The sequence below is a fragment of the Mangifera indica genome, chromosome 5, assembly GCF_011075055.1.
Source record: "Mangifera indica cultivar Alphonso chromosome 5, CATAS_Mindica_2.1, whole genome shotgun sequence".
NCBI lineage: Eukaryota > Viridiplantae > Streptophyta > Magnoliopsida > Sapindales > Anacardiaceae > Mangifera > Mangifera indica.
Window position 1 is genome coordinate 19,275,653 of NC_058141.1, and position 21,136 is coordinate 19,296,788.

Sequence of the window (21,136 nt, forward strand, 5' to 3'; positions counted from 1 at the left end):
ATCACATCTTAACCCTAACAAAACCTATTTCTTTCAACAAAGACGAAGTCATCTTTGTAAGAGTGTTTTCATTTGGATGAAGATGATGTGGTCATTTGAGATCTCTAACCATCATTTTATCTCAAACGAAGAAAAATTGTCTTTCATTTGAGACAAAATCATTTTCGTCGAAGGAAATAAATTTCATCAGTGGTTCAGATGTGATCGATAATAAGAGTTAAGTCAGGAGAGAGAACCAACGTGGTTGGAGACAACTGTCTTCGCCGATGATTTGCAAACCTTATGAGGAAAATATTGATTTTTTAAAATGAGGAGGACAAATATAATAAAATTTTAGTTTTTTAAAATTAAATAACTGTTTTATTCTTAACTCTAACTAAGATTTTAAACGGATATGTGAAACTTTTAACTTTTCAAACTTTATAAGTGTGATTTTAAATGGATACATGGGATTTTTAACTTTTTAAATTTTATAAATATGATTTTGAGAATGTACCTAAACTTGGGTGGAAAATTATCCCAATAATTAATTTTGCAGGGCCACATTACTTGAAGGAACAAAATCGTTCAAACAAGCCACTGTCTGCTAAATCGATTGCCATAAATAATTTCAAGTGCGCTGTAGCCTTCTACAGTCACATTCTTATTGAATGTAGCTAGATTGCAGATGTTAATAGATGGCCGCCTAGCTACCGGATTCAATTAATTCAGATGTTAAGGCTGCTGACCATGTTCGCCATAGAAAGACATAATATTCTCCCTAGGTTACTAATAAAACGTATTAATATAATATAATTAGATAGCATTTTAATATAAATTTTAAAAATTTTAAAAACAAACAGGCTCAAGGGTGCGATCTGTCAGGCCCCCTTAACGGACCTGAATCAAGGCCCGATCTGAGTCCTACAGTTAGAGAAAGAGTTCCAATCACGTTCTATCTCCGAAGGCCCAAACCCTGGGGGCCCAGACTGAGTTCAGTCCGCGCCCCATTTACCCAGGTCTATTAGCTATATTCCGTGGGCGACATGTCTTAGTTCTCCTAATTTTCCCTTCTTGAAGAATTTTCCTAATTCCAAATCAACAACATTTTTTAAATTTGTACGTAATGGCGAGACGGGACCTTAGCTTAGCTTTGGCCCCATTTCAATCACGACAATCACTGAAAACTTCAAATTTTCAACTGGGTAAAGGAGTAATTTTCACCTAAATTTTAACCTAATTTCAAAAATATATTTACGGTAATTAAAAAACTTAAATATTTATTTATAAACTAAATTTTATTAAAAGGAAGACTAAAATCATTATTTTTTCTCTAAAACTTTAAAAATTTATAACAAATTTCCCTTTAATTTGAAAAATTAATTTTTTTTTTTAGAATTAAGTTTTTAAAAGTGACATTTTCTCTTCTTTTAAATTTTCTGATAAACGATAATGCTTTCTCTCTATCCGAATCTCTCTCCCTCCGATTGGATTCAAAAAAATGAATCATTGTTATCTAGACAACGATGATGCGTCCAGACCAAGGGTAGATGTCAGAGATGACGACCCTTAGTCTGGATGCATCATTGTCATCCAAACAAAATCCAATCGAAGGGAGAGGGCTTCGGATGGAGAGAAGAAGTCAAAGGAGAGCCATCATCTGGAGAGAGAGAGAGAGAGAGAGAGAGAGGAAAATGTTAATCGTAAGAGGAAAATGTTAGTTTTTCAAATCAGAAGATAAATGTTATAAATTTTTAAGGTTTCAAGATTTATAAGAAAACGACTATTTTTTCTTTCCTTCTAATGAAAAATTTTAATAAAAATTAATTCATGAGTAGATATTTGAATTTTTCAACTGTCGTGAGTATGCTTTTAAAATTACGCTAAAACTTAGATAGGAAATACTCATTTGCCCTTCTCAACAACCATAACTTGAAATAATCTAATTATATATAGAATTTTGGCCAAATGACTATTTCCCACCCAAGGTTTGCTGCAAACCCAATTTCTCACTTGTTAACTATCAAAAATTTAAATATGTATTCATATATTAAATTTTGTTATTACTGTCAAAGATAAAATTGTAATTTAAAAATTTTTAATCTCCTATCTTTTTCCCATATACAATCACCCCTTGTCTTTTGAAAATCACAGTTTCACCCCCTCTTTAACAAATTCCCCCTGTCCAAAGTTTGAAAATTAAAAATTTTTCCCTAAGGTTTTTTCAACCACACTATCGATGGTTGGAGACAGCAACAACGTTCTTCTCTCTCCATCTTGGCTTCTTGGTTAATCCCATTCCATTCCCAATCGAAGAGAAGTCATTTCAGTCTTTGTTTAAAGATCGACAATTCATTTTTTCAGATGATCGACGATGAAGTTGTTTATCTAGTAAGCAATGAAGCATCAACACTAATGTGACGAAAACAGACCACCTTCCTCCCTATTACGTCTGCATTGACATTAACATGAATTAGGTCAAAATAAAGCGAGATCTCTCACTCAATTTTGATTGAGTTTTATGTTGAACAAGAGAGAAGTGAGGGCTAGTGAAGGGAGGATCTGACAACGACTAGGTTTCAATAGAGGAGGATGTTGGTGAAGAAGGGAGAACAACATCGAAGTTAATCTGGAAGCTTTTGTTGAAGAGAGGGTGACAATGTAATTTTTTAAAAGGTAAGGGGGCAATGTATACGAAAAAAAGATAGGGGATTAGAGTCATACTTGGGGAAAAAAAGTCAAATTTTAAACTTAAAAAATATAAGATTAGAGGACAAAAATACAATTTCAAAATTATAGGACATTTTAAAAATATAATTTTAAATAAAATTTATAAAATAATAGTTTTTTTTTTTAATAATAATAATAAAATTTAATAAATAGATGAACATTTAAATTTTTGATAATTAATATATGAAAAGAAGGGTTGTTATAAACCTTGGGTGGGAACTAGTGATTTGGCCTACAATTCTCTTCTTGCATCAATCAAATCCCACAATGCTTGGTCTAATCCATGATATTCCCATTAGGGGCATGTGACACGTGGTTGCAGCAAATGCTTGCTGGCTTTACATGACTTGGAACATGGGCCTTAAAAACATGTGAACTGAGGTCAATTTAAACCACTAAAACTTAAATTTTAACTTAAGGTTGATCCATTAAATCGAATTATAAAATTCCTACTTGTACTGAATTTTACTGAAGTCGACAAAATGATGACAAGACAGTTGGGCTTCTGAGAGAATTGGCTCCTCATAGCACAAATTGATTTTTATTTATTTATTAATTATGGTTAAACAAAAGGGTTAAAGTTAAAAAAAATTCATTTTAAAAACTCTATGAAGAAAAGGGTTTCCAAATTTTTCTCGTTCAGTCAGCACTGCAGTATCGAAACAGAGGGAAGCAGAATTACTTTCATTATTTACCATTCTTTGCCTAAAGAATTATAAATTCCACAGGGACCCAGCCCTAGCCCACCCTATAGTAAATCGGGTGCACGTGTGGGCGGGCGTTTTGATGTCCTATAGGACCCTTCCTCGCTCGAGACAGCGACGCGAGGCGCACACAGAGAGAAAATCTGCGAACACAGAACTTATAGTTTTCCGGTTACACATTATATATAAATATTTATTTATTTTTTATTTAAACCTTTTACATTTGTTTTTCTCTCTAATTTATCCATTCTGAAGTCGCCGTCAGCCGTCAAATATCTGCAATTCAAAGCGAATCCTCTCTGCAATTCCAATCATATCTCTCTATTCTCTAAGGTACACAATAGAAGTTTACACTTTATTTTTCTTTTATTTTTTCTTCTATTTCTTCTTCGTTTATTTGATGACAGAGATTCAGGGAGTAGAAATGTGGATCGCTAACCTAGTTTTAGTGTTTTTCGTTGTAGTATATAAGACTTTTAATCCTTGCTTTGTTCTAATATGCAGGGTTTTTGAATTTACGTGTGTAATTGTTTTCTTAAATTCCTTTTGTGTATAAATATTCTGATGCTTTTCTATGCTCTTTATATATATATATTTTTTCAATTAGCTGTGCATTTGCTTATATTCGATATGTAAATTTTCTATTCTATATAAAGTGTAAAGAAAGAATCGAGTAGAGTTCTTGAATTGTGGATTGCTAATGGTTAAGATGTAGGAAAATCCAAAACATGCTAAATGATTTTACTTCTTGAGCTAGATATCTTAGTTCAATTATATCTGAATAGTTCAATTTTTTATTGTATATGTTATTCTATTTTAAAATTTAGTATGGTGTGTTAGTTCAAATTAAGTTGTCAAATTGGTAGAATTAAGCATAGTTGAATATAAATTCATGCTATGCATATTGATTGTAATAGCAGTCTGAGAAATATTAGCTTAATGCGTATGAGGTTTTCCAAAGATGCCTGCAGGAAAACAAATATGATGCACATATAGACAATATCTATTTTTATAAAATTGGCCGAAACAAAGTAATGTGAAACTTAATAGCATGAGTGACATTTGTGTGTCTCTGTGTTATGTTTGGCTTTTAATTGATATATTTACTTTCTTTTTCATTTAAATACTTGTAACTTAAGCTGAAAGTTAAGTTTTGTGAGCAAGCTGGATGGTGTGGGGTTTTTAATTTTGATAACATAAGTAGCACAGAAACGGAAACGTCGAAACGGGGAAACGTGTAAACGGAAACGGAAACGTCGAAACGGGGAAACGTGTAAACGGAAACGTCAAAACGCATTTTTTCAAAATTATAGCAAACAGAAACATGAGAAATGTACAAAGATTGGAATTATGTATAAATAACAAATTTTTATAAGAAAATACAATACTCTGTATTTCAAAAAAAAAACCAACAATTGGACACTTTTTCCAACTCTTGAGAAAAAGAAAATACAATACTCTGTACTTGAGAAACTTTTTTTACCAAAGACTGATTCATATCTCTATAGTTTAATTGTCAAATTGAATATTGTAGACAAATAAGAAGATTGCAGAAGAATAACATAACAGATTCACCCCAGACTTTGAGCTGCTGGAGACGATGAGGAGCTAAGATGTCACGCCAGAGCCGGAGTTGGAGACTGTGAGGAGCCTAGACATATGCTTGGGATGGAGAGATGTTAGGCTATTGGAAATTGAATGAAATTGGGAATAAGGAAGAAGCATATTGCTTTGGGACGTTTCCTATTCTTAGGGATACGTCAAGAAATGCGTTTCGTATTTTTGTAAAATAACCGAAACGGCCCCGAAACGTTTTGTACCGGTTTCGGGCCGTTTTGGAAACGCGGGAATGCACTATGCAGTGCATTTCTGTGCTTCCTTGCTGATAACTGTACCATTTTGATGATGCAGCTTAAGAAAGTTCATGAAAACTGCTGCTGAAATCAAGGTTCATGGAATTGGGTATTTTTCCATTTCAGTTAGCGTTGTGGAAAACTTATTATAAATTTGAGAATCTTTATTACTTGAGGAGGGTAAAGCTCTCAATTGATCTGGTGAATCTAAGCTTCTGACGTTCAGAGAGGGAATTATAAAACTTACTCTGCAAAGGATCTCTATAACTGCTTCTATTGTTGGTTCAAATATTGTCAAATGTCAGAAGTTGATGTGGTTGTCAATAAACCTGAGGTATACTATCTTATATGGTTTTGAACTATTTCTTGTGTTCATTTTAATAAATAAAAAAATTCAACATTTGAAGCCAGTATAAAAACTTATGCACTCTTTATTTTAGGTCCTGCATAAACAATGAGTTTTGAGCATCTGTATGGTTGCTCGATCAAACTGTTGTGTTAGTGCAATTCAATTTACTAGTGTGATGTCAATCTGTGCTTGAATGTTCTAACTGCTTCTGATGCATTGATATACATTTTCCAGATGATGAAGTCCTACATCTGGCTCCAGACAGCTGATGGTTCAATCCAACAAGTGGAGCAAGACGTTGCCATGTTTTGTCCCATGATATGTCATGAAGTAATAAACAAGGGAATGGGATCATCTAAGAGCTATGCAATATCTCTTCCACAACGAGTCAATCCTGCCTCATTGAGCTTGATTCTAGATTATTGCAGGTTTCATCAAGCGAGAGGCCATTCTAACAAGGTTCAGTATGTTTATGAATTGTCATTTACCTTCTTTGTTATTTCAAGTAGGTACTTGACATTTTCTATAAAGTCATAGAAGGTGGAGCAGATTATAAGCTATTTATAAAGGATTTAGGCCCTTTTCATTTAGTATACTTTTTTTAAGTTTTGATGAAGGATAGGAATGCTCGCCTTTTCTTTCCTGTTTGACTTCATTTAGGTGCAGTGAAGTTTGGGAAGGCAGAATTCTGTACAGTATTACTAGAATTTGATTTTCAGCTCTTTTTTTTTTGATGTATAGGAGGGCAAATCTTTTGATGAAAAGTTTGTTCGGATGGATACAAAGAGGCTATGTGAGTTGACATCTGCTGCTGACAGTCTCAAGTTGAAGCCTCTGCATAATCTTACTAGTCGTGCACTTGGACGAATTATTGAAGGGAGAAGCCCCGAAGAGATACGTGAGATATTTCATTTGCCTGATGATCTAACTGAGGTGTCTGGTGCTTTTGGGAATTGTGTCTACTTATGTGCCCTTTTCATCTTCTTATTGTTCTAAAATAGATTCTGTTGTTTAGGAAGAGAAATTGGAGCCTCTGAAAAATAGTACTGATGATCCAAGGATTCGACTTTTAAACCGTCTCTATGCAAAGAAGAGGAAAGAACTGAAGGAAAGAGAGAAAATAAAGGTGATTTGGTTTTTTCTTTCCCTGTTTTAACTTAGATATTTTCCTTGTTTGCTGTCTGGGATCTCTGTTTGGCATTGTGCATTTTGACATAAATTTTAATTGCTGTCCAATTGCAAATGGTGTTAATACTTGGGATATGCATATTGACAATGATAGTCATATTTCCAGATTGTTCAGGTTGAAGGACATGTGGATGACCGTTCAGTTGATGACCTTTTGTCCTTTATAAATGGAGAAGGAGGTATCATTGAGTGTTGGTTCTTCTGTTCTCTACTTGTGATTTTTGCATTATCTTTTTTCTGATTGTATAAAACAATTTGTGCTTCATGAAGATTTAGAATAATGCTGACTGGCTTAAATTGGTGAAAGAGCTCATCTCAGTTTGATCAATGTATTGGCCCTCCAGTTGTCCATAGCAATACCAAACTTGATCATGCTGATATATACATTTTTATGTTTGCTCACTTATTTGAGTAATAATAAGGAGGGGATTTTGTGACTATAGATCTTTGCACTTATACACATTTATACATATTTCATTCTTCGAATGTTTTATGATATTAGTTTCATGATTTCTTAATTGACATTAGAAACTTAATATATTCAATGCACATGTATTATTGCCTCTTATTTCTGTTTATTCCACTCCACCTCCTCTCTAGGGCCTCATTAGAGGTTACACAATTCTTTTTTACAGATTCTAAAGGGATTAGAACTTCCAAGAATAAAAAGAAACATCAGAGAAAAAAAGATCAACAGAAGAGTGCCTCTGTTGATGAAACCATTAAGACCCATAAGCAGGTCTGAAGGACTGTGTAGCTATTCTTTTATCTTCCTTTCAAGATAATAACTAAATCTTAAATCATGAAAATATTGTAAATTTATTGATTCTTTTCATGTGTTGTAGGAGTCAAATGGGCTTAATTCGTTATGCCATTGTGCTGAGATCGGTAACAAATATAGGCCTGATCAAGGAGCGACATCAAGTAAGAGAGATGTTGAGGATGATATTTTTGCTAGGAAGTCTGAGTTTGATGACGGTGATGTAGATGATGAGATTGATCCAGCATTGAAGGAAAAAATAGATAGGTGAGGCTCTGTCCTTGGGTTATTGAGTATACTTACTGATTTGTACTTTTATGCATGTGCACACACACATGCATGCTCGCGCGCTTACAGATATGTCTTTATTTGAGAATGGTTGAGGACTGATGAACTCTGTTTTCTTTTTCTCAAAATATCAAGTGTTATGTCACTTAATGGGGATCTTAGTTTGTCGGTTTTTATGAGTTAGATCTTAAGGAAATATTAAGTTGTTTCTTGGAAAATTTTTTATTTTTGATTTTACACGTTTAACCATAGTCAATTCCTTCTAACTATAGAAAGAGAGAAAAAGAGGGAAGTTGAAATTTGCAATAACTGTAGAAATGAGGGTAGCTGAGGATTATCATTTCATACATTTGGGGTGTCATGGACAATTTCGCATTTCTGTAATTGCCTTCCTGCTCAAAACCCCAACTAGGGTTCCATATCCATCAGATATATAAATAACATCTTGCACGTCAATATCTTAATAGTAAGGAAGTATTAAGTTGTTTCTTGAAGTTCTTATGAAACATATATGTATTTGTGTGTGTTTGAAACTTCTTGACCTAATTCTAATGCAGGTTGGAAGTTGTGTATTGTCATTAACCATGTAAGATATCTGATTTTAGTTGGTTTTGTGTTTCCACTTTTGGGAATGCTGCATAAAGAGTTGAACATGGGTTTCTGATTTCACAAATGGTTTGGCTTTATAAACCTCTGCTGGAGTTTTATGAATGTTTTGAAGATAAGAGGGGGAGGGGAGTTCTATTTATGCTTTATTGAGTACTACAAATGTTCCTGATAATACATGAGCTCTCCATGATCTCATTACACCCTTTTATTTGCAAGTGCAGCCTTAATCTTAACGTTTTTCTCATCTGTAAGCACAGATGAATTAGAAAATTATTGCAATGGCAAATAATAATGCCGTGGACCTCTTAATGTTAAAATTATTGTCACATGACCAGGAGCTATGTATCATACTCAGAATCTTTAGAAGCTGTGTCATGGAAAGTAGGAAGTTCTTTCACTTATTCATTTGATCTTTCAATAGTTCTTGCAGCAATAGTAGAGAAAAGTAATGTGCGTTGTGCACATCAAGTTGAAATGTCAAAATTTTTTATATTATGCCTACTGGCTTTTATGAAACTAAATCCATAACTGTGTCATGATGTCATGAGATGCAGGGAGGTGGAGGATTTTGTTCGGAGACTGAATTCTGACTGGCCTGAAAGGATGCAAGAGATTCTATCTTTGGGTCAAGAAATAAGGCCACTACAGCATTCAAACAATGTCCCTGGTAGAAGATATGCAATATGCTAACTGTTCCCTGTTTTCCCTTTTTCATTCACTGTCATACTACCTTTATGTGATGAACATTATATCGCATTTTGCTTGCCTGTATAGCAAGTTTCCCTTGAAGTTTGAGTTGTTTGCAGATTTCTCTCAAATTAAGAATGAAATTTCTTGTTGTAAATTTAGTGTTAGTGATGAATGTCCACCTGCTAAAATTCTACACAACACAAAACCAACTAAACCAGCAATAATTCAACCAAACAAGCCAGAAAGCAATTAACACTCAATATTCTGGTTTTATTTATGGACTCAGCATGAAATTACAGCCAATTCACTGCTCTGCTCTATTCAGAAAACCTATACAGACAGCCTTCTCCCTAGAGATTGGAAGAATCCAGCAGTATATTCCCCAGCTGAAATAATTTGCCATGTTTCCTCTCCTTTTTAATGTCTCTCTCGAAAAACAGTGACAATAGATCATTGATCTATTGATCTATTGTCACGTGTCCCCTCAGCCTTCTTTTTCCTCTCATATACTTAATAGGCCTAATAGCTTGCTACTTTTACTAATATGAGGATTGCTTGGTGACTGATCAGCTCAAGCCACCATTCTTCAATATCATAGTACATTTGAGTCATGATCTTAATATTCTACATTACTTATAATCTCTTTGCATGGAGAGAGCCAGATTTGGAGCAGAAATGATATTCCCCCAAATTGGTCACATGGCTGGAACGATTTTGATCAGATTGGTGTTGTCATCAGTATCTAAATGTAAGTTCTTCAGTTTAGTCTTTTAATTTGTTTTTATTTTTTTGTAGAATTCTCAGATAGGTTTCAGATATTATGTTTCGTTATAATGTTGCAATACGTGCAGATATAGAATGACCTCTTTAATATTTTAGTATGCGCTTTGCTTAGGGTGTAGAGGAAAGCTTTACGAATTTAGTGATATGTTACAGACTGCTGATGGAAACAATGGATACTTGAGGATTATTTAAATCAAAATCACGAGGCTGCTGTTCACAGTATTTTCTGGCTTTCGCAGTTTTTCAATGATTTGGCCAAATTTACTTGGACGCCAGGAGTGAAGTTATAGAAATCTGTGAATCTAAGGTTTTTTTTTTTTTTTTTTGAGCTTTATAGAATTGATACTTAGTTCTCATGTGTCCAAAAGAGAATTTTGCGGATGAATAAACGTGGCTGAGTGGAAGTGTGTGAAATTGTTGATGGAAACATTCTATATTCATATTTCCCCCTATATTCATATCTTACCCAACCATAGATCACATTTGGTACAGGATTGTCAAGCTATGGTCAGAACCACCAAGCCTAGCCTTAACTTATGCTCGCATGGATAAGCTCTGTGATGGACAATCTCATAAGAATATGTTAAGAAATAACAGTGGGTAAGGTTGGCGTGTTACGCTAACCGAACAATCAGTCTTGATCTGAAGTCAATAGTTAAGCGGGTTTTAAGTGCGTTGGTCAAGATGGTCAATATCTGAACTTGAACCATATTTGAGATATCATCCATATCTTAGCATAATCATGAAGGTTGAAATTGAATATGGGGGCAGGGCCTCTTTGGTTCTCCTCTTGTCCACAGAGTTTTAAGTTCACCTCTTCTCTTTCCCAACGTCAAAAAGGTGCCTGCATCCAAGGAATAAATGAAGGGGGACAATATCACTGGTTTGCAAGTTCCATTTGGAAGAAAAACGGGAAAACAAAATATCTCAACAAATTTCTGGGCGGCAAGTGAGAGTGCTATGAGTGAAACATCCCAACCCAAAAAAAAAAAAATCTTGACAAGTCTTACACTAGGAGTGTAATACTGTGATCCAGCTTGGCTGAAGCTCAGCTTAATTATCTTATGAGAGCTTGAGCCTGAATTCGTCAAGTCAATAATATCTCAGGTCAAGCTCTATATAGAAATGGATCAAAAAATTACATTTAAACCAACTAATTTTTAAAATACCACATTTAACTCACATAACTTGTATATTTATCAATTCCTCTTTCTGTTCAAATTTAGGAAGCAAAATTTTTTGGGTAAATGCAAGATTTTAAACGATTAAAAGTATATTGGCATTTTACTTAAGTCAAGCTGTGAGTTCACGAACTTAGTGAGCCAGCCCACATCAAGCTCGAACTCAGTTCGAGAGCCGACCTTGAGCAGCTCGAATTCATATTCGAGCTCAGTTTGTTTACACCCCTACCTTACACAGATATGGTATATATGCATGGAGAGCACCTTTCTCACACTATTGCAACTTACCAAGTGTGAATGGAACAATATAAAGCAAAGCCGGTTGGCCATGTCCATCCATCAGATTCAGAGCCACATATGTAATCAGAAGACCTACATGAGAAAATAGTTATTATGAATGTCAACAACATAAATTTTTCAAAAGAAGGACATTTTTAATCTTTTCCTCCACACGCAATGTCATGAATATCCAGTTGAAAAAAAGGTGTGAATGCTCTTTTTTCTGAGCTTTACCTTTAACGATACTCTTTGCAGTGGAGCATGAATTATTATTATGTCAATTGCTATTGCTAGGATAATCAAACTTCTTAATAATAACATGAAGAGATTAATTTAATCTATTGGTATATCACAAATACGGTATATCACAAATACATGGACATGTGCACTTAAACCAAAAGTGCTGTGTGTTGCCTATGCTTTTAATTTTAAAAGTCATGTTACTCATTTTCTCATGGTTACGGGCAACAATCCAACTCCATGATATAGCATTTCTCATCTTAATAACAATTCCGGTAGCATCTTAACTAATCTCTTAAAATCTTGAAGACTTAGCAAAAAAAACAATTCTGGTAGCATTTCTCATACCTAGACCATAAGCAGTCATTGCCCACACGAAGTATCCTGTACGAAGATTCTTCTTTGCCAACCAATCATACCTGCAAAATAAGTCAGGCAATAATTATATTTATAAATAGTCCATAAATACAATCATAAGCTCATATTCATAAATCATCAATTAATGATATAACAGAATATTAACAAGGACAAAATGTTCATTCTTGCAACTCCAAGTTGATTCCAGCAAAGAGTTGAGTTTCTGTATAGTGCACTCATAATTCCAATATTCTCTATTCCCTCTTTGTTTTTTGATAGACGAATTTCATTACTGATGTCATGTAACTCATGAGTCCAGTGATGTATAATTTAGTAAAGTAAATCTTATTAAGTGGGGTCACACATGATAACTCCTGACTGGGTTTTTATATTAGGCAAAGCTCAAACCTCAGTGAAAATGCCACAAGCAGTCCTGGTAAGATAATGTCACCAAAACCAATAACACTGTAGCCACCCCAAGGATCAAACATCCGTGGGATTTTCAATAACATGGGGATACCATCCTCTCCACTCTTATCACCACGTGCCACCTGAAAGAGAGGAAATCAGAGAAACTTAGAACTTTCAATCAATTGGTGTAACAGGTTTTAGGACCAAATATAAATATAACAGAATTAAGGTTAGGGAAAAGAAGCTCTAAACAACTACTTACCACTATCATTACACTCTCATGGAACCACCATTTAGAAACAAATACCCAGAAGATATCATACAAGAAAGCACAACTGAGAAGAACAGTTCCAACCTGATTGCATCATATTTATGACACAAAGATATACAAAGAAACATTTATCATCATTATCTCCTCTATTGTACAGCAAGTCACATCATATATATGAGCAATATAAATTTTGTCTGATTCTGCACTTTCAATATGCCCAATTTATACCAACATGCCAATTTTTCTTCACCTTTTTTAATAATAATTTTCATTTGAAATTGAAAACAAAGTTATTGATTAAAACACTGCAATGCTGAACCACAGATATTTCCTGGTCTATAAAATAAGAATATAAGTCTCCATGATTTTTTACAGCTCGTCAACAAATGTCAGATGGTTATTATACTTGCACAAATCCTATCAAGAAAGCAATGATGCAGATTTATGCAAAGGCATACATGCAGACGTCTCTAATCAGTAACCACCAAAGAAAACTAAGTCTGAATCATCACCTTGAGGTTTGGCACACGAACAATCTGAAGAACGGTGATCATCAGGGCAATACCCTGAACCAAGAGACCAAAAATTGGAGGGTGGTGGAATTAAAATGTCATTAGTTGGCAGCTATATTAAGTTACAAGTTAAAAAAATATCAATCAGATATAAGCATATAATTGAAAGCACCTCCAATGTCTTTCCTAATATGTAAGAGTTGGACCTCAAAACATTTCATCAAAAGTATTTCATTGTGACATACATAAAACTATTATGGTCCTAAACAATATGCCCAACGTGAAAGATTTTGGATAGGGAATGTTCAAGCCAATGACTTGATCATACCCAATCAACTAAACCCTGTCAACCCGACTAAACCTTTGACTAAATTTAACTCAAGTAACATTAATAAATGCCAAACTGAGGTTTTGTCCTTTTTGGGTTAGTATTCTAAATATCTTACAAGGTTGATTTAAACATTGCGAAAAGCCAAATTGGTTTTATAAGGAGTTGCAAATTCAAATGATCATGAATAAGGAGAAGCAAGCGGTTCAGGAGCAAGTATGGTATTAGTACTGAAAGAAGGGATATTAGGCAAAATGAAGTAAACCAAAATTAGTTATGAAGGTAGGTTAAAAAAAAAAAACTTTCTTACAAGGATGTCTTGACCTATCCAAGCAAAGGATATGCGTCGAAAAACAGCCCATACTACAGAAAATGCTATGCAGAACGGACAAACTGCCAATGTCAGATATGAGATAGCTCCAAAGAAGGGTACTTTAACAAACGATTCTCCAGCATGTTGAAACCATCTGAAACTATATTTGTTCAGTTGTCAGTTCATAACTTTAAACCAGTATGTAGAAAACTTGAAAATAAGAATATGCAACAGTAGACATGCAATATAACAAACTTGCTTTCTCCGAAACAAACTAATGATGATAAAAACATTCTATAATGCCAAAATTGCATATAATTTGTATATCCATTAATAACAATATAGTATCAGTACTAATAAAAAGCATGTATGACATTTGATGTATAATTAGCATGATTAAACCCTCTCATCTTTTATTCTTGTATTCTCAAATGTATACAAATCAAAGAGAGTTATATCTCACAGTTTAAAATAATATTAGATCGACATTGTTCCCCAAAAGTGGAAAACTAGTACAAGCAGAAACAATTCTCTGAAACAAAAAGCAGCATTTTGAGAAGAGGGCTATCAAAATCAGGTGATTTACTTCATTGCTGTACCGTGTTAGTCACTACACTCAAACATATAAAGGTTCACATCCATTATTTTTTCTTAATATCAAATAGTTAGTGGTACTTCAGTAACATTACACTATCATATCAGTTATAGGTGGGGAAAGCATACACAAAACGAGAAATATACAATTGCTTATTTAGAATAAGAAAGATGTAAATTACTTTCATTAGCAAAAAGACCATATAAAAAAGATGGTGTACCCACAGTCCACCTCAAAAATAACCAATCAATTCAGGCTGTGAAAAGGAGTAATAATAGCATACCATGATAATACTGACACCAAGCAGGTTTGCAAACCCTGCAAGCAGGAAGGGATTAAGATTCAGCATCCATCTAAAAAGAAAGTTGAAAATGATGCAATCTAAAATCAACAAGTCTTAATCTTATGCTAGAAGCATTCAACTCATACAAATACAAAAATATGGATATCACCTATAATCTAAATATTTTGTAACTCATTATGTCTGGAGACAGAAATATCCAGGAATTGGCCTATCCATATCCCATATTAATCAGCAAACTCAGATCATATATTTAGTTTTACCACACATAAATTCACTGTAAAATGGTTTCTTTTCCTCTTTATTTTCTGTACCATGAACATACCAGGTGTATCGATTATTTGCTTTAACATACAATTAGACCATCTATATGTGGAAGTAAAGTGCTCAACATGGATAAAAGGTAAGATCTAGACAAGAAAAAGTTCTAGCTTAAAAGGGGAGAAACATACAGATGCAAGAAAAAGTAAAATAATCAGAAATCAACATGGATGGTATAAAACATTAAAAAGCTATGCTTCATTAAAGAGTTTATATTAGCCAGGGAAATTTTCTGTGAAAGAGAAGCAAATATTAAGTCAAATTAAATAAAGCATGCATAGCAAAAAGAAGAACGCACCTCTACCCCACCAATGCAAAATAGAACCACTAGAACCTCAAGAAACCAGAATGACATTAGTTTGTAGAGCATAACCAAGAAACATGAAGCAACCACAACAAAGAGAAATGCCGATTTTGTGTTGATGTCTACAACACCTCTGGAACTAACATTCTCCGTGTTTAAAAATTCTTCTGAAGCATCCTGCAGTGCAGCATGAACTCACAAATCAAAATGAGGAATTTATAACTACACAGCCAAAACACTGGTAGAATCCTACTTCAAGAAATACAAATATGCGTTGATGAAATGCAGTAGATGACCTTTAACAGCTTGTCCTGTTCAATAGCTGCCTCTCTGGCAGTCCAAGCGGACCAGTAAGATGCACATAAAATAGTACCAACAGCCATAAGCCATAAGAACACTTCTGCAACATCAACCATTGGACGGTTTGGGGAGTACAGCTGCACAAGCACTGAAACATACAAACAGTCAAAACACATTTTATGAAAATGATGGATAACAGACCAGGAATAATCCTGAAACTGTCTATTAGCAATAAATTACAGGATAGCAGCGAAACATACAAGATAAGGGGAAGCATACCCAAAGAGTTGTTCTTTATATGATTTTCCAAGTTTGCACCAGCATCTTGGGGAAGCATCACAGCGGGTATTTGTATATCTAAATCAGTCTCGTTGGCTTCACAAACCATCTTGAAAAGTTCTGCAGTGTAAAAATGTCCATACTATACAAAACAGAAATGCTCTTCAAAAAGCTTCAAGAAAACAGAAGAAGTAAATGCAAATACCTGTTTTGTAGTTTATTATGAGGATTGCTGAAGCATTTACCTCTTCAGCAAAATTTGCCTTTGTTGTAAAACTGCAACCACCTCTATGCACCAGAAGTACTTCACGATTAAGCTACAGAAAGGCAAGGCATCGTGCTCTTATGAATAAAGTCAACAGAACATATGATACAACAAGCTAAAAAGATAACACTCTTTGAGTAATCAATAATATATATATCAAACTGAAAACCTTATTCTTTGGTTTGCTACAACAATCAGGGGGGTCTGCCAGTACAAGTCTAGTTTCATTGGCATGTTTTTCCTTGGACTCCAAAGTAGTGCCAAACCGAGCGCCAACACCAACATATTCAACTTCTGGTACACCATCAACCCTAGTTGGAACTTTAACCTGCAAAACTTCAAATCAGATCAAAGCAGATACACAAAAGCGTGTAAAAAGAAATAAAAAAAAGTAATCCTAGCCATTTAATTCTCTATTCAATGCCCATGATAAACACTTAAAATTAAATATCCAGTCAGCTGTCCTAAAACAAACACTTAAGTCAACACAAATTAAGTTTATTACTATAATCCCCTGTCGCTACATTTTGTCGGCGCTGTAAGTAACAAAGAAGAACGATGAAAGAAATTTCCTCTCAGAAACGATGTTTGCTTTGTAATATCTTGAGTCCAAAGCCATATCGACATTGAAGTGCAAATGTATCCTCCCCTTTTCCCTTCTATACTAGACTACTTTATTTTTCCCTAATTTTTTTGAGCAATCAAACAGCCTGAAATTTTTATTGAAAGAAAGAAAAGAAAATCGAACAGAAACACTCTACTACGGTGAAAGCATAACAACCACTACTACAGTAAACTCAGTTCAAATAGATTGAATATCTCAATTTCATCAACCACTAGTTTTCCTCTGTCTTTTCATTTCCTTCGTTGTATCAGCAACGAAGCACAAAAGAAGCATAAAAATATAATTATAAATCAATTCAGGTTTAAAAAACAAAAAAAAACTGAAACCAGATAAAACTTGCCAAAACGAAATTGTTCTGGCAACCAGGCCTCTTCGGAGTGTTGTTGTCTTGGTGAACTATATCACCGGCTGATCCGAAACACGGACTCAGCGACAACACTATAATTAATATATGTATAGCTCTCTGTATATCCATTTAAAAATGCACAGAACGATAACCTAGGGTTTTGCGTGAAAGAGAGATATAGTTTAGAGAAAAGAGAAGAAATTGGAAAAGAAAGTTACCAATGAAAGTACAAAACATAAATATCGGTAAAGGCTTGTTACCTTTTCTTGGCTTGTTCTCTTGTGGTGCCTCCCGCCCCGGACAAGAAAAAATCGCCGTGTGCTAGCGGTTGTTGACTTGTTTTATTGTACTCTATTTGGTATTGGTTTGACGCTCATGCTTGGAGCGTGTGTTACACGATTACATCGGCTGGCGGGAGTTTCATGTGGATCGTGGACTTGCCATCTTTGTTATATGACGATTTACAGTTTGACGACTGAAAAAGACACTCACATTATTTTATATTGGCGCTATAGAGCTGCATCCAAATTAAGTTGAGGTTTAAACTTGTATTTAGCTCAAATAAATTAAGTTAAAATTCTAATTTGATTATTTAATTTGAATTTGAAAGTTCCATGGTAATTATTTATCAGAGTTTTTCTTTTACTCCTAATTTATGGTCTCATCCTTTTTTTGAAAATTATTATTTATTATTTAAATTGATTTGAATTTAATATTTAAATTTAAATCAATATTTTTAAAATCAGATCAGATTGGCTTATTTAATCGATTGAACTAAAAATTGATTTTAAGTTTAATCTAATTAACATTAAAAATCAGTTTATTCATTGATTCAGTCAAAATCGGTGAATCGGTCAAAACTAACAAAATCGAGTTTGATCAAAATTTAGAATTTTTTTAAAATTTTAATTATTTTTCAATAATTTGATTATTTTTTATTAAATTAAATGAATTTTTAAATGTTTGTAAGACATAATAAGTTCAAAAATAAAATAAAAAAGAAAAAATATCTCATATCAATTAAAATATCTTCTATAAACAATAACTTGAAGAATTATGTTTTTTTTATATCATGATATTGAGATTTTTTTAATTTTAATTATTTTATTAAAATTAAATAAATAATTATTATTTCTTAAAAAATATATGTTATAATTTCTACACGTGTAAATTTCTTAATTGATTTTATTTTTATAAATTTTTAAGTAAAATTTATTAATTATAATTTGATAATAAGTTAAATCGATCTGTTTTCGATTAAACTTATTGAACTATAAATTAATGAGATAATCGATTAGATCATCAATTCAATTTTAAAAAATATCGATTTGAATCTAATCTTTATATTTATTTTTCAATTTTTGTCAAAAATGAATTGTATTTTAAGGCCTCACAGGCAGATAATATTTTTATTGCCGTAATGTATTAAAAGTGATTTATTCGGACTAAAAATCAATAATTGTTGTATACAACTTACCAAATTTTATAATTTTTATATATTTTAAAATTTAAAAAAAAAATAATTTACCAGTTGCCAGTGCCACGGCGTTGTAGCACAAGGCGAAAGCGCGTGAAACAATTGTTTATGCAACCCCTTTTTGTTCAAAGGTTACCGGCAACTCTCTAAACTGGTAGACAGTTTCTATAGACCGTACAGATAAGGGCGGGTGAATAAATATTTTCTTTCATTATTATCAGGTGCGTTCAAGCTCATAGGAGGACTAAAACGTGCTAAATTACGAATGGGTGAGTTGAGAATGAGATAATGAGAGTCTGTTGACTTTACAAGAAATAAGCCAATAGAATAATGACAAGTGTTTAAGCTCAGGTAAGGTAAAATTCATATAAGCTAGAAACTTCCTTAAAACATACGGGATGGAGGGGGCCCTCACATGGATGCAACGTTTTAGAAGCTTTCCACACATGCATTCTATCCATGAGTTAATAATTGTGGGCGTTGCTCGTGGGAGGATATTCTTGTGTTGATATTAACATAAGATGGCCAGCTGGGCGTTGATAAGAAGAGTAATCGCTCACTTTCATCAGATGTCAAATCAACTATCAATTATCAACGCGCATTAATCCTGAAATGGCGGTGGGTCGGGTTGTATTGTGTCGGACCGAATATGGTTTAGAGTCTTTAGACTAACGTGCCTATGGTCATGTCCACAGTTTATAGCATGACAGATTATACCTTTGTGGGCTTTTCGAGAGCTGGCCTGCAAAAAAATATAATTTTTAACATTTTATTATTTTTATTTTTATTTTTTACATTCTCTTTTGTTTACGGCGTCCTGACAGCCTGCAAGCCTTTACGTAAGATCTAAACACAATAAAAAATGGTAATTCGGGTACTATGTAGGGCTGGACTCGAGCCAATGGTAATCCGGATACTATGTAGGGCTGGACTCAAGCCGAGTCAGCTCGAGCTCGAGCTCAGCTTGGTTCGGCTCGGTTCGAGCTCGAAACGAGTCGAGTTCTGTTCGATTCGACCGAGTTTGAGTTAGCTCGATAGATTTTTTTTAAAATTTTTTATACAAAATGATGTCGTTTTAATCCATATATATTAAAAACGATATCGTTTTGATAATAAAAAATGAGTCGAGTCGAGCCGAACTCGAGTCGCCCATAAATAAACCGAGTAGAGCCCGAACTGATTGCGAGCCGGCGAATCTAACCCTAATACTACGTTAGAGATTCGTTACTCTCTAACTTTAATGGAAAAAGAATTTTACGATAAAAATAAAAAAGAGACAAAACTTAAAAAAATCTTCACAATTAAATTAGAGATATATGTATTCTTTCTTTTCCGTGTTTAACCCTATTTTTAGGGTTGAATTTGATCTGAGTCAAACTTGAACTCATTTAAGTTTGAGCTTGACTCGATTCACATATAGTTGAACTCAAACTTGTAAAAGTCAAACTCGAACTCGACTAATTTTTCGTTATTAAAACGATATCGTTTTAATATATATTAGTCAAAACGACGTTGTTTTGTATCAAAATTTTTAATTGAAAAATCTGACGAGTAGCTCGAGCTCGACTACGGTTGGCTCATTCGAACCGAGCTTGAACTCAAACTCAAATAGACTCAGTTCAAATTTAACCCTATTTGTCTCCATTTTATCTCTGTTTTTGTCTTTTTATATTGATATATTTATTTAAAATATTAATATATTTTTATAATTTTAGATTATTTATGTTTTTTAAATTTATTTAGATATTTGTATAACATATTAAAATTACTATTATAAAGGGTATCAGAAAAATATTTTTTTCATAGGTAATGAGAAGAGATAAGAAAAGGATTTTCTTCGTGAAGAAGAGACGGAGAATCTGTATTATTTTTGTAACAAGAACAGAAATTAATATCCTCTGTGAAAATAAAGACAGACAAAAATTGGAATCCCTTTTTCATCTTTTTCCGTTGCTATCCTTAAACACAATTTTTGCATCATACCCAAAATTTGTGGACCGTGTCAGCCCATGTCTTGCCACGCCCCACTAATACCTCTAACTCTTGAAGCTAATTAATGGTTGGAGTAAAAATTAGGAATAATTATATTTGATTTAAGTTTTTAAACTCTATTCATATAAAATCTATTTTTACGGATAGGCTTATATACCTGTCAGTATCGGAAATAAAAATTTTTAAATAAAAATAAATTCTTCTACATATTATCTTCCCTCTTTAACTTCAAATGATAAAAATGTTTTTTAAACATGGATTTTCATATCAACCTTACTCTCGTCATCAACTCTTGGTCCCTGCGGTGTTGTTTGAAACTGCATTCTATTGCTGATCTTTGTTGGAGAAATAATAGTACTAATAAATTTCTTCAATCAACTACCCAATGAGGCCTACAGTGATTGAAGTGTTGAAAATAAATCTTGCCAGGAAGGAAAGGTGAAGAGAGTAGATATGGTGGAGATAGAGGAGAGTTTTTTGGTTAGAAAGGTTTCGGCCAATGGCAT

At 33.6% G+C, this 21,136-nt stretch overlaps 2 protein-coding genes across 9 annotated transcripts; one reads left to right on the plus strand and one right to left on the minus strand.

The window, feature by feature from the left end:
- The first annotated feature begins 3,426 nt into the window (after window positions 1-3,426).
- On the plus strand, window positions 3,427-9,304 carry LOC123216737 (SKP1-like protein 21). Of its 5 annotated transcripts, none has more exons than XM_044637291.1 (10): window positions 3,427-3,746; window positions 5,325-5,600; window positions 5,850-6,074; window positions 6,357-6,548; window positions 6,631-6,741; window positions 6,910-6,982; window positions 7,439-7,542; window positions 7,649-7,702; window positions 7,763-7,830; window positions 8,409-9,094. In XM_044637291.1, the coding sequence occupies exons 2-10, from the start codon at window positions 5,565-5,567 to the stop codon at window positions 8,431-8,433; spliced, it is 888 nt and encodes a 295-aa protein (XP_044493226.1). In that variant the 5' UTR covers window positions 3,427-3,746; window positions 5,325-5,564; the 3' UTR covers window positions 8,434-9,094. The 5 variants fall into 5 exon arrangements, with proteins under 5 accessions (XP_044493226.1, XP_044493224.1, XP_044493225.1 ...); XM_044637289.1 differs by having other exon boundaries at window positions 3,434-3,746; window positions 9,015-9,304; XM_044637290.1 differs by having other exon boundaries at window positions 3,434-3,746; window positions 7,649-7,830.
- A 1,063-nt stretch (window positions 9,305-10,367) lies between these two features.
- On the minus strand, window positions 10,368-17,441 carry LOC123216736 (signal peptide peptidase-like 4). 4 transcript variants are annotated; one of them, XM_044637284.1, is made up of 14 exons: window positions 17,422-17,441; window positions 16,360-16,518; window positions 16,131-16,242; window positions 15,926-16,045; window positions 15,643-15,794; window positions 15,341-15,523; window positions 14,704-14,738; window positions 13,823-13,985; window positions 13,185-13,238; window positions 12,664-12,756; window positions 12,399-12,541; window positions 11,982-12,052; window positions 11,403-11,486; window positions 10,368-10,777 (listed from the first exon to the last, which is right to left on the minus strand). In XM_044637284.1, the coding sequence occupies exons 4-14, from the start codon at window positions 16,032-16,034 to the stop codon at window positions 10,674-10,676; spliced, it is 1,191 nt and encodes a 396-aa protein (XP_044493219.1). In that variant the 5' UTR covers window positions 16,035-16,045; window positions 16,131-16,242; window positions 16,360-16,518; window positions 17,422-17,441; the 3' UTR covers window positions 10,368-10,673. The 4 variants fall into 4 exon arrangements, with proteins under 4 accessions (XP_044493219.1, XP_044493217.1, XP_044493216.1 ...); XM_044637282.1 differs by lacking the exon at window positions 17,422-17,441 and adding an exon at window positions 17,156-17,376 and having other exon boundaries at window positions 15,926-16,067; window positions 16,171-16,242; XM_044637281.1 differs by lacking the exon at window positions 17,422-17,441 and adding an exon at window positions 17,156-17,376.
- Between the last annotated feature and the right edge of the window lie 3,695 nt (window positions 17,442-21,136).

Excerpts from the sequence above, each read along its gene's own strand:
- LOC123216737 (XM_044637287.1), top strand. The coding sequence starts at position 5,565 with ATGTCAGAAGTTGATGTGGTTGTCAATAAACCTGAG. Across the intron at positions 6,075-6,356 it reads CGAGAGGCCATTCTAACAAG|GAGGGCAAATCTTTTGATGA; the intron begins GTTCAGTATGTT and ends TTTGATGTATAG. Across the intron at positions 7,543-7,648 it reads CCATTAAGACCCATAAGCAG|GAGTCAAATGGGCTTAATTC; the intron begins GTCTGAAGGACT and ends CATGTGTTGTAG.
- LOC123216736 (XM_044637281.1), bottom strand. The coding sequence starts at position 17,290 with ATGGATATACAGAGAGCTATACATATATTAATTATAGTGTTGTCGCTG. Across the intron at positions 16,243-16,359 it reads GTAGCAAACCAAAGAATAAG|CTTAATCGTGAAGTACTTCT; the intron begins GTTTTCAGTTTG and ends GCCTTTCTGTAG. Across the intron at positions 15,524-15,642 it reads AACAGGACAAGCTGTTAAAG|GATGCTTCAGAAGAATTTTT; the intron begins GTCATCTACTGC and ends GCTGCACTGCAG.